General features: G+C 41.4%; 1 protein-coding gene across 1 annotated transcript in view; it reads right to left on the bottom strand.

Annotated features, from left to right (window-relative positions):
• Positions 1-11,604: 11,604 nt before the first annotated feature.
• The window catches only part of WDR36 (WD repeat domain 36), a 74,653-nt gene continuing 72,726 nt past the window's right edge, over positions 11,605-13,531 (bottom strand). The window contains exon 23 of the mRNA XM_068247362.1: positions 11,605-13,266. Coding sequence (XP_068103463.1) covers positions 13,117-13,266 — 150 coding nt within the window. The 3' untranslated portion in view covers positions 11,605-13,116. The remainder of the gene's footprint in view (positions 13,267-13,531) is intronic.

Consider the following 13,531-nt stretch of genomic DNA (forward strand, 5'->3'; position numbering starts at 1 on the left):
GCAAATCATGCCGTGCCTGCGATGAGATGCAGGTAAGTTCCGCTCGCTGCCAGTCACTCAGCACTTAGTTCCGGAGGGAAAAGCGAGGGAGGGAGAGCACTAAGGTGAGGGAAGGGGGGGGGGGGGAGATTGCCCCCCTTCTCCACCGCTGCTCCCACACAGCTCTCCCTGCACTGCGCTGCTCCCCTCCTCCTGGGGGGTCACCTGGCTACCTATTGTGGGCACATATACCTCTGGCTACATATACTGGGCACATATACCTCTGGCTACATATACTGGGTACATATACCCCTGCCTACATATACTGGGCACATATTTCCCTGCCTACATATACTGGGGACATATACCCCTGGCTACATATACTGGGGACATATACCCCTGGCTACATATACTGGGGACATATACCCCCTGGCTACATAAACTGGGACAAATACCCCTGGCTACATATACTGGGGACATATACCCCCTGACTACATATACTGGGCACATATACCCCTGCCTACATATACTGGGCGCATATACCCCTGCCTACATATACTGGGCACATATACCCTTGGCTACATATACTGGAGACATATACCTCTGGCTACATATACTGGGCACATATACCCCTGCCTACATATAATGGGGACATATACCTCTGGCTACATATACTGGGCACATATATCTGCTGGCTACATATACTGAGGACACTGGCTGTTTGCCATTATGTGCATTTAATGGTGAAAAGCTGTCTCTTATGTGCATTTACTGGTAAAAAGGTGTCTCTTATTATGTGCATTTACTGGTGAAAAGCTGTCTCTTATTATGTGCATTTACTGGTGAAAAGCTGTCTCTTATTATGTGCATTTTCTGGTGAAAAGCTGTCTCTTATGTGCATTTACTGGTGAAAAGCTGTCTCTTATTATGTGCATTTACTGGTGAAAAGCTGTCTCTTATTATGTGCATTTTCTGGTGAAAAGCTGTCTCTTATTATGTGCATTTACTGGTGAAAAGCTGTCTCTTATTATGTGCATTTACTGGTGAAAGGCTGTCTGTCATTACGTGCATTTACTGGTGAAAGGCTGTCTGTCATTACGTGCAGTTACTGGTGAAAGGCTGTCTCTTATGTGCATTTACTGGTGAAACGCTGTCTCATGTGCATTTAGTGGGGAAACGCTGTCTCTCATTACATGCATTTACTGGGGGAACGCTGTCTGTCATTATGTGCATTTACTTGCCACGCTCACTTTCGTCGCCGCAGAGCGCTTTGCGTGCCGCAAATTTCCTTGAACATGTTGCCCCCTACCCATTTGACTGCCCCCTCATATGTGCCAGTCTAGAACCGGCCCTGTACCCCTGCCTACATATGCTGGGCACATATACCCCTGGCTACCTGTTCTGGGGACATCTATACCCCTGGCCACTTATTCTGGGGACACCTATAGACCTGGGGCTACCTATTTTTGGGGAACCACTGCTGTCAGATTAAATGTATTTTGGGGAACTGCTGCCAGATTATGTGTATGTTGGGGGAATCGCTGCTGCCAGATTACATCTATTTTTTGGGAACCACTGCCATATTATCTGTATTTTGGAAGAACCTCTGCCAGATTACGTGAATTTTTGGTGAAATGCTGTAAGATTACATGTATTTTGGGGGAGGGGGGGGGGGGGCGGCACTATGGCAGAGCTTAAACTTCCCTGACAGACCTTTTACAGCAATACTAAAATCATGTATATTTGGCCCCACCCATGACCACGCCCACAGTCTGTTGCGTGACCACGCCCATTTTTTCGGCAGGGATTTTGTCAGTAAAAAAAACTTTTGTCAGTAAATTTTTAGGTATTTGTCAGTAAAAAATAACGTGAAAGGTTGGCAACACTGCATGGCTTTTAGACACCATCCCAGGGACAGGGGGAATTCTATGTGAGAGAAGAGAGATGTTAGGTTATAGTAAAATATCAGTTAATATTACCGATATTTCACTATATGAATGAAGTAGTAGAATATTGGTAAATTTACCAATATTTTTCTACTGCTATCCTGCACCCTTATCAAATGTACGCCTATAATTGGCACCAAATGTCCACATAAACCATGCTCTGCGAGACATGCGGAGTTCCTCTAAAGGATGGGAATAGCACCTGAACTCGCCACTGTAATATCTTAACGGCCCACTATTGCAAAATATTGTAAAATACATGTGTACTCATACTCATGAGTAGTACATTTCTCCCAGACTAAAATGCACTATAAATTACTTTCCTTCTATGTTTTCTGTCGCTTGCAGTAGGCAGTACAAATCTGACAGGTTTTAGACTAGTTAATCTTCTCATGGGGATTCTCAGTATTTACTTCATTCTTTACAAAAAGCAGTTTGTGGAAAGGATCTGTAGATAGATGCAGACCAGTCTACCTACTCAATTGTATATGCACTCAAACTGTTTCTGACTGGTTGATCCTCATCAGTGCATGGCATGTTCCACGCAATTATTTGGATCAACCAGTCCGATGCGGTGTGTATGCATGTTGGGTTAAAGGGAACCTTAACTGAGAAGGATATGAATGATTCCTTTTAAACAATACTAGTTCCCTGGCAGTCCTGCTGATCTCTTTGGCTGCAGTAGTGGCTCAATCACACACCTGAAACAAGCATGCAGCTAATCCAGTCTGACTTCAGCACCTGATCTGCATGCTTGTTAAGGGGCTGTGGCTAAAATTATTAGAGACACAGGAGCAGCAGGAGAGTCAGGCAACTGGTATTATTTTTAAAAGGAAAAATCCATATCCTCCTCAGTTTAGGTTCCCTTTAATAGGGCTCTGTACAATTAACAAGCTGACACATCATTGCATTCCAGCGGTTCTGGAGGTGTGTTTAGCCTTCAGGGACAACAAAGGGGCAATTTGCATATTCAGCAGTGATGGAGTGAGCATATAAGGTCTCCCACAATGCAACCTGAATTATTGCCTTCTGTTTTAACCGCCTGACTTTTGGGTCTAAAAGTGGTAAAAAAAATGTTTAATGTGCTTCCTAAAAGCAGGAAAAACTCATACTGCAGTGAGATCTGCAACAGCCCCTGCACAGACTTACCTCCCCGGGATTTCTGCTCCCACCAACTTTTTTCTTTTACTCCGAGCCTGACTCTGGGTTACCACCAAGGGGTTAAGGCAGCAAATTTCTGTTTCACATTGCGCTTTTAAGAGGATTTTTTGGTCCTTTTTATCCCTTTACACACTTTTAGGAGTTCTGGTTCACCATGAGCTTGCTGGGCAGTAAATTATTATTAGTGATAGATGGTTCAACATGGCTAAAAAGAAGCCTGCCTTGCATGGGATCGTGCTCACAAGAATGTTACGTTTATGTATTCACATGGTAACTTGGATATAAGTAGTTTATTTTCTGCAGTTTCTGTACTTCATTCTTTTCATTCCTGTGTGACGTGTTAAATGATGATGACATTCCAAGTGCCTTTTTATGGCAACTGAGCTGTAAACCTAAATTCATATCACCTGAATAGTAATCTATAGAGCCAGAGTTGGTTAGCTATACAGCCAGGAAGTTATGTAAGGGCTGACTTCTGCTGCTGACAATGTGGAACGCCTCTTACGCTTAAAAAGTGAATATATTGTCTACCTACGGAAAGATTATGACCAGATTTTATTGCTGCCTTCCTGCTGTGATTAGAAAGATGTAATTGCAGTCATCATCTGACAGGAATTTGAATCATCTGATAGGAATTTCTAAAGGTGTGTACAGGTGCTAAATAACTACAGCAACATTTCAGTGCACAAGTGCTGTGCAGACACATTCCAAACCCTGTGCAGTGTGTGCACTTTTCAAAAATAGAGAGGAGGTGTGACTACAGGTGGTGCAAAACTGCTGGCACCTGGCAGCTAAGTGGGAAGACAATGCGCTTGTTCCTCCTCGTACTTTGAGGCCTTGTTCACATTGTAAATTGGCAGCGCTATTGCAAACGCTGAGCGATTTATTGAGCCTTTTTAGAGTGCTTTTCCCTGCGCTTTGAGCTTAGAAAAGCGCTTTTGATGAGCGACTGTGATTTTCACTTTCTGACGTCAGTCAGGAAGTGAACTCTTTGACCCAGAAAACAAAGTATATATTCTTAAAAGCGTCCAGGAATTCGCTATACAAAGCGCTTTTTTTAAGCACTTTGCGATTTTCTTATTGCTCATTGAGCTAAAGCACTCAGAAAATGGTACACATGTTGCGCGTTTTCAATTTTACTAAAATCAAACCTTTCACATGTGAACACTCTCATAGGAAATAATTGCACAATTGCTTTTAGGGAGATTTCAAAAATCTCCAGCGCTTAAAAAAATCCGCAAACACTCATAGTGTGAATGAGCCCTTATTGTCACTTATTCCCAGCAAAACTGATCTTGAAAATTTTGCTCGCTCATCCCTACTGACAAGGCAGCAGGGTGGAGCCAGCAGGGTGAGAAAGAGACCAATGCCCTCGGGCTCCACTTACCCAAAGTGATGCCAGCCAGGAGCAGATGGAAGCAAACTTCACAGCATTTTAAAAGTTTAAACGTAATGCTATAGTCAGTGGTGTAACAATAGGGCATGCAGAGGTTTCGTCTGCACCGGGACCCCTGGACCAGTGGGACCCATTAGGGATCATCTTTCATATATCTATTTAGCTTTTCATTGGTGCTATGCTGGTAAGGAACGCCTTTATATGCGCATTGCATAGTATAAAACCTTAAAGAGACTCCGTAACAAAAATTGCATCCTGTTTTTTATCATCCTACAATTTCCAAAGGCTATTCTAATGTGTTCTGGCTTACTGCAGCATGTTTTACTATCACCATCTCTGTAATAAATCAACTTATCTCTCTCTTGTCAGACTTGTCAGCCTGTGTCTGGAAGGCTGCCAAGTTCTTCAGTGTTGTGGTTCTGTGATGCATCTCCCCCCTCCAGGCCCCTCTCTGCACACTGCCTGTGTATTATTTAGATTAGGACAGCTTCTCTCTTCTCTCTTATCTCTTACAAGCTGGATAAATCCTCCTCTGAGCTGGCTGGGCTTTCACATACTGAGGAATTACATACAGACAGAGCTGTCTGCACTCTGCAGGAAGAAACAGCCTGACACTTCAGTGGAAGATAGCTGCAGGGGGAAAGAAACACACAAATGATCTCTTGAGATTCAAAAGGAAGGGTGTATACAGCCTGCTTGTGTATGAATGTATTTTCTATGTGTGGACATACTGTACATCAACCTACTTCCTGTTTTGGTGGCCATTTTGTTTGTTTATAAACAAACTTTTAAAAACTGTTTTTAACCACTTTTAATGCGGTGAGGAGCGGCGAAATTGTGACAGAGGGTAATAGGAGATGTCCCCTAGCGCACTGGTATGTTTACTTTTGTGCGATTTTAACAATACAGATTCTCTTTAACTAAGTTGTTTCCTTACACCTTTCTGACACTGAAACTGTCCTTAGTAGGTTTTGGGGCTCCATGTAAAAATTGCACTGGGGCCCCAAGCTCCTCAGTTATGCTACTGACAACAGTAGTTAAAAAATGACAGTTTTTTTAGTATTTATATAACGCCATCTTCCACAGCACTTAACAGCATCTACAGTCTAGTCACTAACTGCCCCTTTAGAGGAGCTTACAATCTGATCCCTACTATAGTCGTATGTCCATCGCAGTCTAGACCCAATTAACTTATTTGTATGTTTTTGGGATGTGGGAGGAAACTCTGTATCTCTAGCTGCTCTTAAAGGGACTCCAAGCACCTCTCATGGGCATGCCTTTAAGACTGCGACCAGTACTGCAAAGTACTTAAAGATGCATACCTTTCTGTAACTTGTGCTCTCTTCTGTCATTTGATCCCTGAATCGCCATTCTACATTCAATTTCAATTTAAAAATCACGGTTGCCATCTTAGCTATGTTATAACTTTAAGGTCACCGCTGTCTTCTCTGTTAGAGATGTGCATCACTGAATGAAGCAGGAAGAGGAAGTGACACGCATGGCCATTGCAAGAGGCTACTACAGAGGGGTCATAGCTAGAGATGTGGCGAACGGTTCCCGAACCGTTCGCCGGCGAACATCTCTAAATCCATGGGCCTCTTACTACTTCCGGGTCGCAATGACCCGGAGTAGTACGCCTGCGCTGCCCGGCGGAGCGCGTCCTAGATCGCGCTCCCGTTGCCGGTCACTCTCTGCGCATGAGCGTGACGTCACGTCACGCTCATGCGCAGAGAGTGACCGGCAACGGGAGCGCGATCTAGGACGCGCTCCGCCGGGCAGCGCAGGCGTACTACTCCGGGTCATTGCGACCCGGAAGTAGTAAGAGGCCCAGAGAGGTTCGCCAGGCGAACTGTTCGGCCCAACACTAGTCATAGCACGACTTTGTTGGAAGTCGTCTGGCTTAAAGGCATGCCCATAAGAGGTGCTCGGAGTCCCTTTAAAGGTTGGTGTAAATTGCCCATATTGTGGTTTTACATATGCATGTGTCCTGTGATGGAGAGGGGTCTGTTTTTCACTGTATTCAGGAAGTGCAGAATTATTAGGCAAATGAGTATTTTGACCACATCATCCTCTTCATGCATGTTGTCAACACACATGCGACTATAGTCGTTTGAAACGATCGTTCCCCGATCATTTCAAACGACGATCGTTTGAAAAAAAGCAGCCAACGACCATGAAGTCTAACGACGGACGAGCTAGATCGTTCTAAACGAATGATCTACCTTGGCGGATTTTTCCCAACGACGATCGTTTGCAAAAGTAGTAAATCGTTGGAAACAATCGTTTGTACTAGGCTTGACATGCGCACTTCACTATTTCTCCATGGAACTTTTCATTTTTATGCGCAAGCGCAATAGTTGCTTTCTGTGATGTAACGTTCGTTCTAACGATCAGATCGTTACACACTTTTAAAAACTAACTTTGCTTAGGTCGTTCTTTCATCAATTAAAAGTTCGTTCGTCGTTCACAACGAACGATCGTTGTCGCATGTGTGTACGTAGCATTACTCCAAGCTGTATAGGCTCGAAAGCCTACTACCAATTAAGCATATTAGGTGATGTGCATCTCTGTAATGAGAAGGGGTGTGGTCTAATGACATCAACACCCTATATCAGGTGTGCATAATTATTAGGCAACTTCCTTTCCTTTGGCAAAATGGGTCAAAAGAAGGACTTGACAGGCTCAGAAAAGTAAAAAATAGTAAGATATCTTGCAAAGGGATGCAGCACTCTTAAAATTGCAAAGCTTCTGAAGCGTGATCATCGAACAATCAAGCGTTTCATTCAAAATAGTCAACAGGGTCGCAAGAAGCGTGTGGAAAAACCAAGGCGAAAATAACTGCCCATGAACTGAGAAAAGTCAAGCGTGCAGCTGCCAAGATGCCACTTGCCACCGGTTTGGCCATATTTCAGAGCTGCAACATCACTGGAGTGCCCAAAAAGCACAAGGTGTGCAATACTCAGAGACATGGCCAAGGTAAGAAAGGCTGAAAGACGACCACCACTGAACAAGACACACAAGCTGAAATGTCAAGACTGGGCCAAGAAATATCTCAAGACTAATTTTTCTAAAGTTTTATGGACTGATGAAAAGAGAGCGAGTCTTGATGGGCCCGTGGCTGGATTGGTAAAGGGCAGAGAGCTCCAGTCCGACTCAGACGCCAGCAAGGTGGAGGTGGAGTACTGGTTTGGGCTGGTATCATCAAAGATGAGCTTGTGGGGCCTTTTCGGGTTGAGGATGGAGTCAAGCTCAACTCCCAGTCCTACTGCCAGTTTCTGGAAGACACCTTCTTCAAGCAGTGGTACAGGAAGAAGTCTGCATCCTTCAAGAAAAACATGATTTTTATGCAGGACAATGCTCCATCACACCAGGTACTCCACAGCGTGGCTGGCAAGAAAGGGTGTAAAAGAAGAAAAACTAATGACATGGCCTCCTTGTTCACCTGATCTGAACCCCATTGAGAACCTGTGGTCCATCATAAAATGTGAGATTTACAAGGAGGGAAACCAGTACACCTCTCTGAACAGTGTCTGGGAGGCTGTGGTTGCTGCTGCACGCAATGTTGATGGTGAACAGATCAAAACACTGACAGAATCCATGGATGGCAGGCTTTTGAGTGTCCTTGCAAAGAAAGGTGGCTATATTGGTCACTGATTTGTTTTTGAATGTCAGAAATGTATATTTGTGAATGTTGAGATGCTATATTGGTTTCACTAGTAAAAATAAATAATTGAAATGGGTATATATTTGTTTTTTGTTAAGTTGCCTAATAATTATGCACAGTAATAGTCACCTGCACGCACAGATATCCCCCTAAAATAGCTAAAACTAAAAACTACTTTCAAAAATATTCAGCTTTGATATTAATGAGTTTTTTGGGTTCATTGAGAACATGGTTGTTGTTCAATAATAAAATTATTCCTCAAAAATACCACTTGGGTTGATGGAATTCTGATTTCCAACCCAAAATGGACATTTTAGTCCAATCACAGGACTGAAGCATTGGACCAATAAGAGAATGCATAATTTTTCCACGGAAATCGGATTACCGCGATCATTTTAAACCAATCAGAAGACTTATTAAGTCTTAGAAATATTAAGCCAATCACAGAATGCAGGAGTTTACAACGGTTGGAAATCAAGCGGATTCCACTTTTTCTTTAAATATCTACAGTTAACTAACTTTATTAAAAAGAAAAAAATTAACATTCTGCAAAACTCAGACTTCCGTGGAATTATAAAGACATTTTTTGGAAAGCTGAACTTTCGTTGGAATCAGAAAACAGCATTTCTGTCCATCCCTACTAACCACAGCATACCAGGAGCACCCCAAAGACCCACTGTTCTGGAGGTTCAGTCATCTGGTCCTTACAATTTGACTCCTGTAAAAGATTACCTTTGTTTTTTTTGAATTGGAAGAAGGGTGTACAAAGGAGAGGTTTGGGGAAGAGGGGAATAAACAGGAGCTTCTAAAATGAAGTACATTTGTCACATTTGCTCACTATAGATCCAAGCATTATATGCTTCTGTCTTTGAACACAATTAAACCACGTCAAGTGGGAGGGGGGACTGGCTCTCTAATAGTCAGGTGCATGAATGCTAAACCTCCTCACCACTCTACTGCACACGCTGTCTTTCCTGCTTTCTGAAGGCTGGTGCACACCAGAGCGGTTCTGGAGCATTTTTAAAAATGCTAGCTGTTTGAAAACTGCTTGGGTAATGTATTTCAATGGGCTGGGGCACACCAGTGCGGTTCGTTTTTTCCAAAAAAGCAAACTCGTGGACTGCAGCATTTTTTAGATTGCTGAGGCGTTTCTGCCTCAATGTTAAAGTATAGGAAAGTGGAAAATGGATCTGAAAAACGCTAGATCAGAGTGGTTTTCCAAGCGTTTTTGTTACAGCTTTACTGTAACAATATATATATATATATATATATATATATATATATATATATATATATATATATATATATATATATATATATATATATATATATATATATATATATATATATATATATATATATATATATATATATATATATATATATATATATATATATATATATATATATATATAATCTGCTACACAAAACGCTCCAAAAAACGCTAGGCATGTTTAGAAAACCTCTCTAAGGGCCCGTTCACACTTGCAAATCGCAAAACGCTAGCACTTTTGCTAGAGTTTTGCTCTGGCTATTTTTGTCAATTAACACAAAAAATTGCCATTCACACTTGGGGCGATTTTCCGCGATCGCGATTAGCGCTTCTATAGCACTAAACGCGATTGCCGGGAAATCGCCTGAAAATGGAATGGTGCACGATACAAATTATCATTTGGCGATTTGCATTAATCGACGGCGATTAACGCAAATCGCCCAAGTGAGAGCAGGCCCATAGGTTATTATTGCACTAGCGCTTTAAAAAGCGCTAGCACTTGATCGGTTTGCCGAAATCACCGGCAAACTGCTCAGATGTGAACGGGGCCTAAACATGCTTAGAATCGCTCTGAATATCTGCTTCAAAAACCTCTAGCGTTTTGCGGATCTGCTAGAGGTTTTTGGTGCGCACCACTAGCCCTGAGTGGTCACTATTAATAGGGAACACAATTGTCTTTCAGTTTTCTGCATACCAAGTGAGCTTCTATGCAGAAAACCGCACGAGTTTTCTCAGAGAAGCTAATGTAATTGATGTAGAAAACTGACAATCATGCAGAATGTTAGTTTTGTTTCTGCGCATAAAAAACCCATTAAGTGTGAAATATCCCATTTATTAACAAAGTCAAGTGTGTTCCCTGCCTAAGCAGCAATCAGATTCTTGCCATATGGAATTCCTCATTTAGGCCTGGAACCCACTGAAATCAGCAAACGCAAAACGCAACCGCTAGCGTTTTGTCTGAGCAGTTTGCAAGCGGATTCATGCGCGTTTTTGGTCGTGTTTTGCAACATTGTATTTTTTTCCCCAGCGGGTGCCTAGCGTTTTGCGTTTTTATCCTGATTGGTCCTGTGAATTATTTTTCATTTTGTTACAGTGTGCTTAACCGCAAAACGCTAGCAAAACCGCTCAGTTTAGGTTTTGCTGAGCGTTTCTGCTAGCGTTTCAATACTTTACATTGAAGCGCTAACGCTCCCAAAATGCTGCAGGTCCTGCGTTTGCGTTTCTGGGAAACGCAAACGCTCCTGTGGAAGTTGCCCCATCCATTAACATTAGCCCAGCGTTTTGGCAAACTGCTAGCGTATCGCAGTGCTGCCAAAAGCGCTCCTGTGGGTTCCAGCCCTTACAGTGGTTTGCAAAAGTATTCGGCCCCCTTGAAGTTTTCCACAATTTGTCATATTACTGCCACAAACGTGAATCAATTTTATTGGAATTCCACGTGAAAGACCAATACAAAGTGGTGTACACGTGAGAAGTAGAACGGAAATCATACATGATTCCAAACATTTTTTACTAATAAATAACTGCAAAGTGGGGTGTGCAAAATTATTCAGCCCCCTTTGGTCTGAGTGCAGTCAGTTGCCCATAGACATTGCCTGATGAGTGCTAATGACTAAATAGAGTGCACCTATGTGTAATCTAATGTCAGTACAAATACAGCTGCTCTGTGACGGCCTCAGAGGTTGTCTAAGAGAATATTGGGAGCAACAACACCATGAAGTCCAAAGAACACACCAGACAGGTCAGGGATAAAGTTATTGAGAAATTTAAAGCATGCTTAGGCTACAAAAAGATTTCCAAAGCCTTGAAAATCCCACGGATCACTGTTCAAGTGATCATTCAGAAATGGTATACACATGGCCTCAGTTTAGAAGACGGGTTTCCAGCACAGCACTTGCAGTCCCCATTACATTCATGCACTATGTACTGTTCATGTAAAATGGCACCCAGTTTGAGGGACCTCTGGTTTAGTCACACTTTTTTTTTTTTTTTTTTTTTGAAAAGGGAAGAGTCTGATGTTAGTTGCTGCCTTTTTTCTGGAAAAAAACCTGAAACGTATATCTGGTTTGACTCGGTGCTAAAACAAAGAACCAGAGACCTGAGAACCATAACATAAATGTATCTGCAAATTCTTACACCTAGGTTGTCCTTCCATATATAACACAAAACAATAAAAAATGCAGACAGATACTTTATATAAAATAATTTATTTATCTCTTGCACTGAAAATTCAGTAAAAGTATGAGCGCATCTGTGGTTCTTTTGTGAGGAGTTTTGTTTTACGGTTTGTTTGTTTTTATGGTCATCTGAATCTTTTGTGGTATTTCAATAAAGATTTTTTGAATGTGTTATAGTGAACCCAAGGAAAGATGAGATTAACAATTGTATTAATCTTCCTACTCCTAAAAATGGCCCCCTTTTTTTTTAGACATTTCATGGTTATATTTATTTTATTGTTTTTAAACATTTACAAAGTAGATTGATGTTTTGTTGTCTCTGCTCAGTGGCAGCCTATTAAGTGTCCCTGAGTGAAAATACATGAACTATTGACCGTTTCCTATCTTCCTCTGCTCTCAGAAATTGTATTCTGCCAAGAAACCTTTTATGGCAGTAATCTGCTTATTAGTGATATTTACTATATTCCCGAGAAGGCAGAAGCTGTCACTTCCATACCTAGAAATGAACTCTTTCATGCAGCAAAACAAAACAAGTAAAACAGCATGGTTATTAATATGTTTTACACTGTACATACATATGATTCTCTCATCAAGCCTTTCAATTTTATAGTGCCACCTTGTGTTCCAGTCTGTTTTTCTTGCATATGATCGCTCTATTTTGTTAAACTACCCAAAGACGTGTGGAGGATAGATAGATTATATCTAAGCACCTTGAGTTCCTACTAAAATAAGGAGGTCCATCTGCAATGCATGCAATACTCAATGTACTGCAAACATGTCCTTATGATGGCAGGCAAGACTTTTTTTTTTGCATTTAAGCAGTTCCAGAGGAACAGTAATCAGTGGTAAATTGCTTACATGTTTTTGTGTGGTGTTCTCAGTAGATTTTCCAATCGCTTTACCGCTCTAAATCGTCACAAAACCAGAACAACTGTCCATTCCAAAGCTATATATACACAGATAATATTTGCCTCAATTCACTAAGCTTATCTCCTGTTTTTAATAACGTTTCTAGAGGTATCACCATGGTGATGAGGCATGCAGTATTCATGAAACATTTAACTCAGGCAAACCTAAAATTAACTCTTCTGTCTTTACGTTAAGGTGAGATCTCTAAAGTTAACGATTCAATCCTTAAAATAACTCCAGAATTCTAAAGTTAAAGGGACACTTTTCCAGAGACTTAAGTGGCCCTTTAAAGACAGGCTGTTAATTAACTGCGTGTGAAAATAACTACAGAGGAGGTAAATAAAGGACAGAAGTGATAAGATAACTCTCTCACTGTGAACTTATCTCTACACCTTAATAAGGCAAGATCGATGTGTGGTGGTAAGTTTTCTCTTGCCTTATTATCTCCCAAATGATCTTAGTGAATTGAGGCAAATGTATTCATCGCACCATATGCATGAAGCCATGTTTTTTGTGAACAACCACAAGTACGCTTTTCTCATGAATGCATCCATCCATAATTTGAAGAGAAATAACAAAAAAACAAGTAAAATAGAGAATAGAAAAAAATTGATTTACAATAAGGCACTTTTCATGTACGTTAAAACACACAGGCTTTGATTGAACTGGATCTGCAATTGCTGCCAAACGTCCTCTAAATGTGATGATAATGTGGACATTTCCTCTAATAATTTTGGCTCTGATGAAATGAACCGCAGATGGATCTGAAAAGAAAATAATTTATTAATAAGCAGTGAGATGACTCAACTGTCAGTCAAAGGTCATCAGTGGATATCTGAGTGGGAGAGATGGCATGCTCCGTTCAGGCAATGGGCGATCATTTAAATTAAACGAGTTCTCTTGCACCAGGAATGCTTTAAATTCAAACAGAACAGGTTCATTCCTAAAAGTTCCACTAAATGAACAAAAAGGGATGTTTTGTATCTGTTCCTGGAGTGAATTGGCTGTAAGGCCTGGAACCCACTAGCA

Source organism: Hyperolius riggenbachi, chromosome 1, assembly GCF_040937935.1.
Source record: "Hyperolius riggenbachi isolate aHypRig1 chromosome 1, aHypRig1.pri, whole genome shotgun sequence".
In the NCBI taxonomy this organism is placed as follows: domain Eukaryota; kingdom Metazoa; phylum Chordata; class Amphibia; order Anura; family Hyperoliidae; genus Hyperolius; species Hyperolius riggenbachi.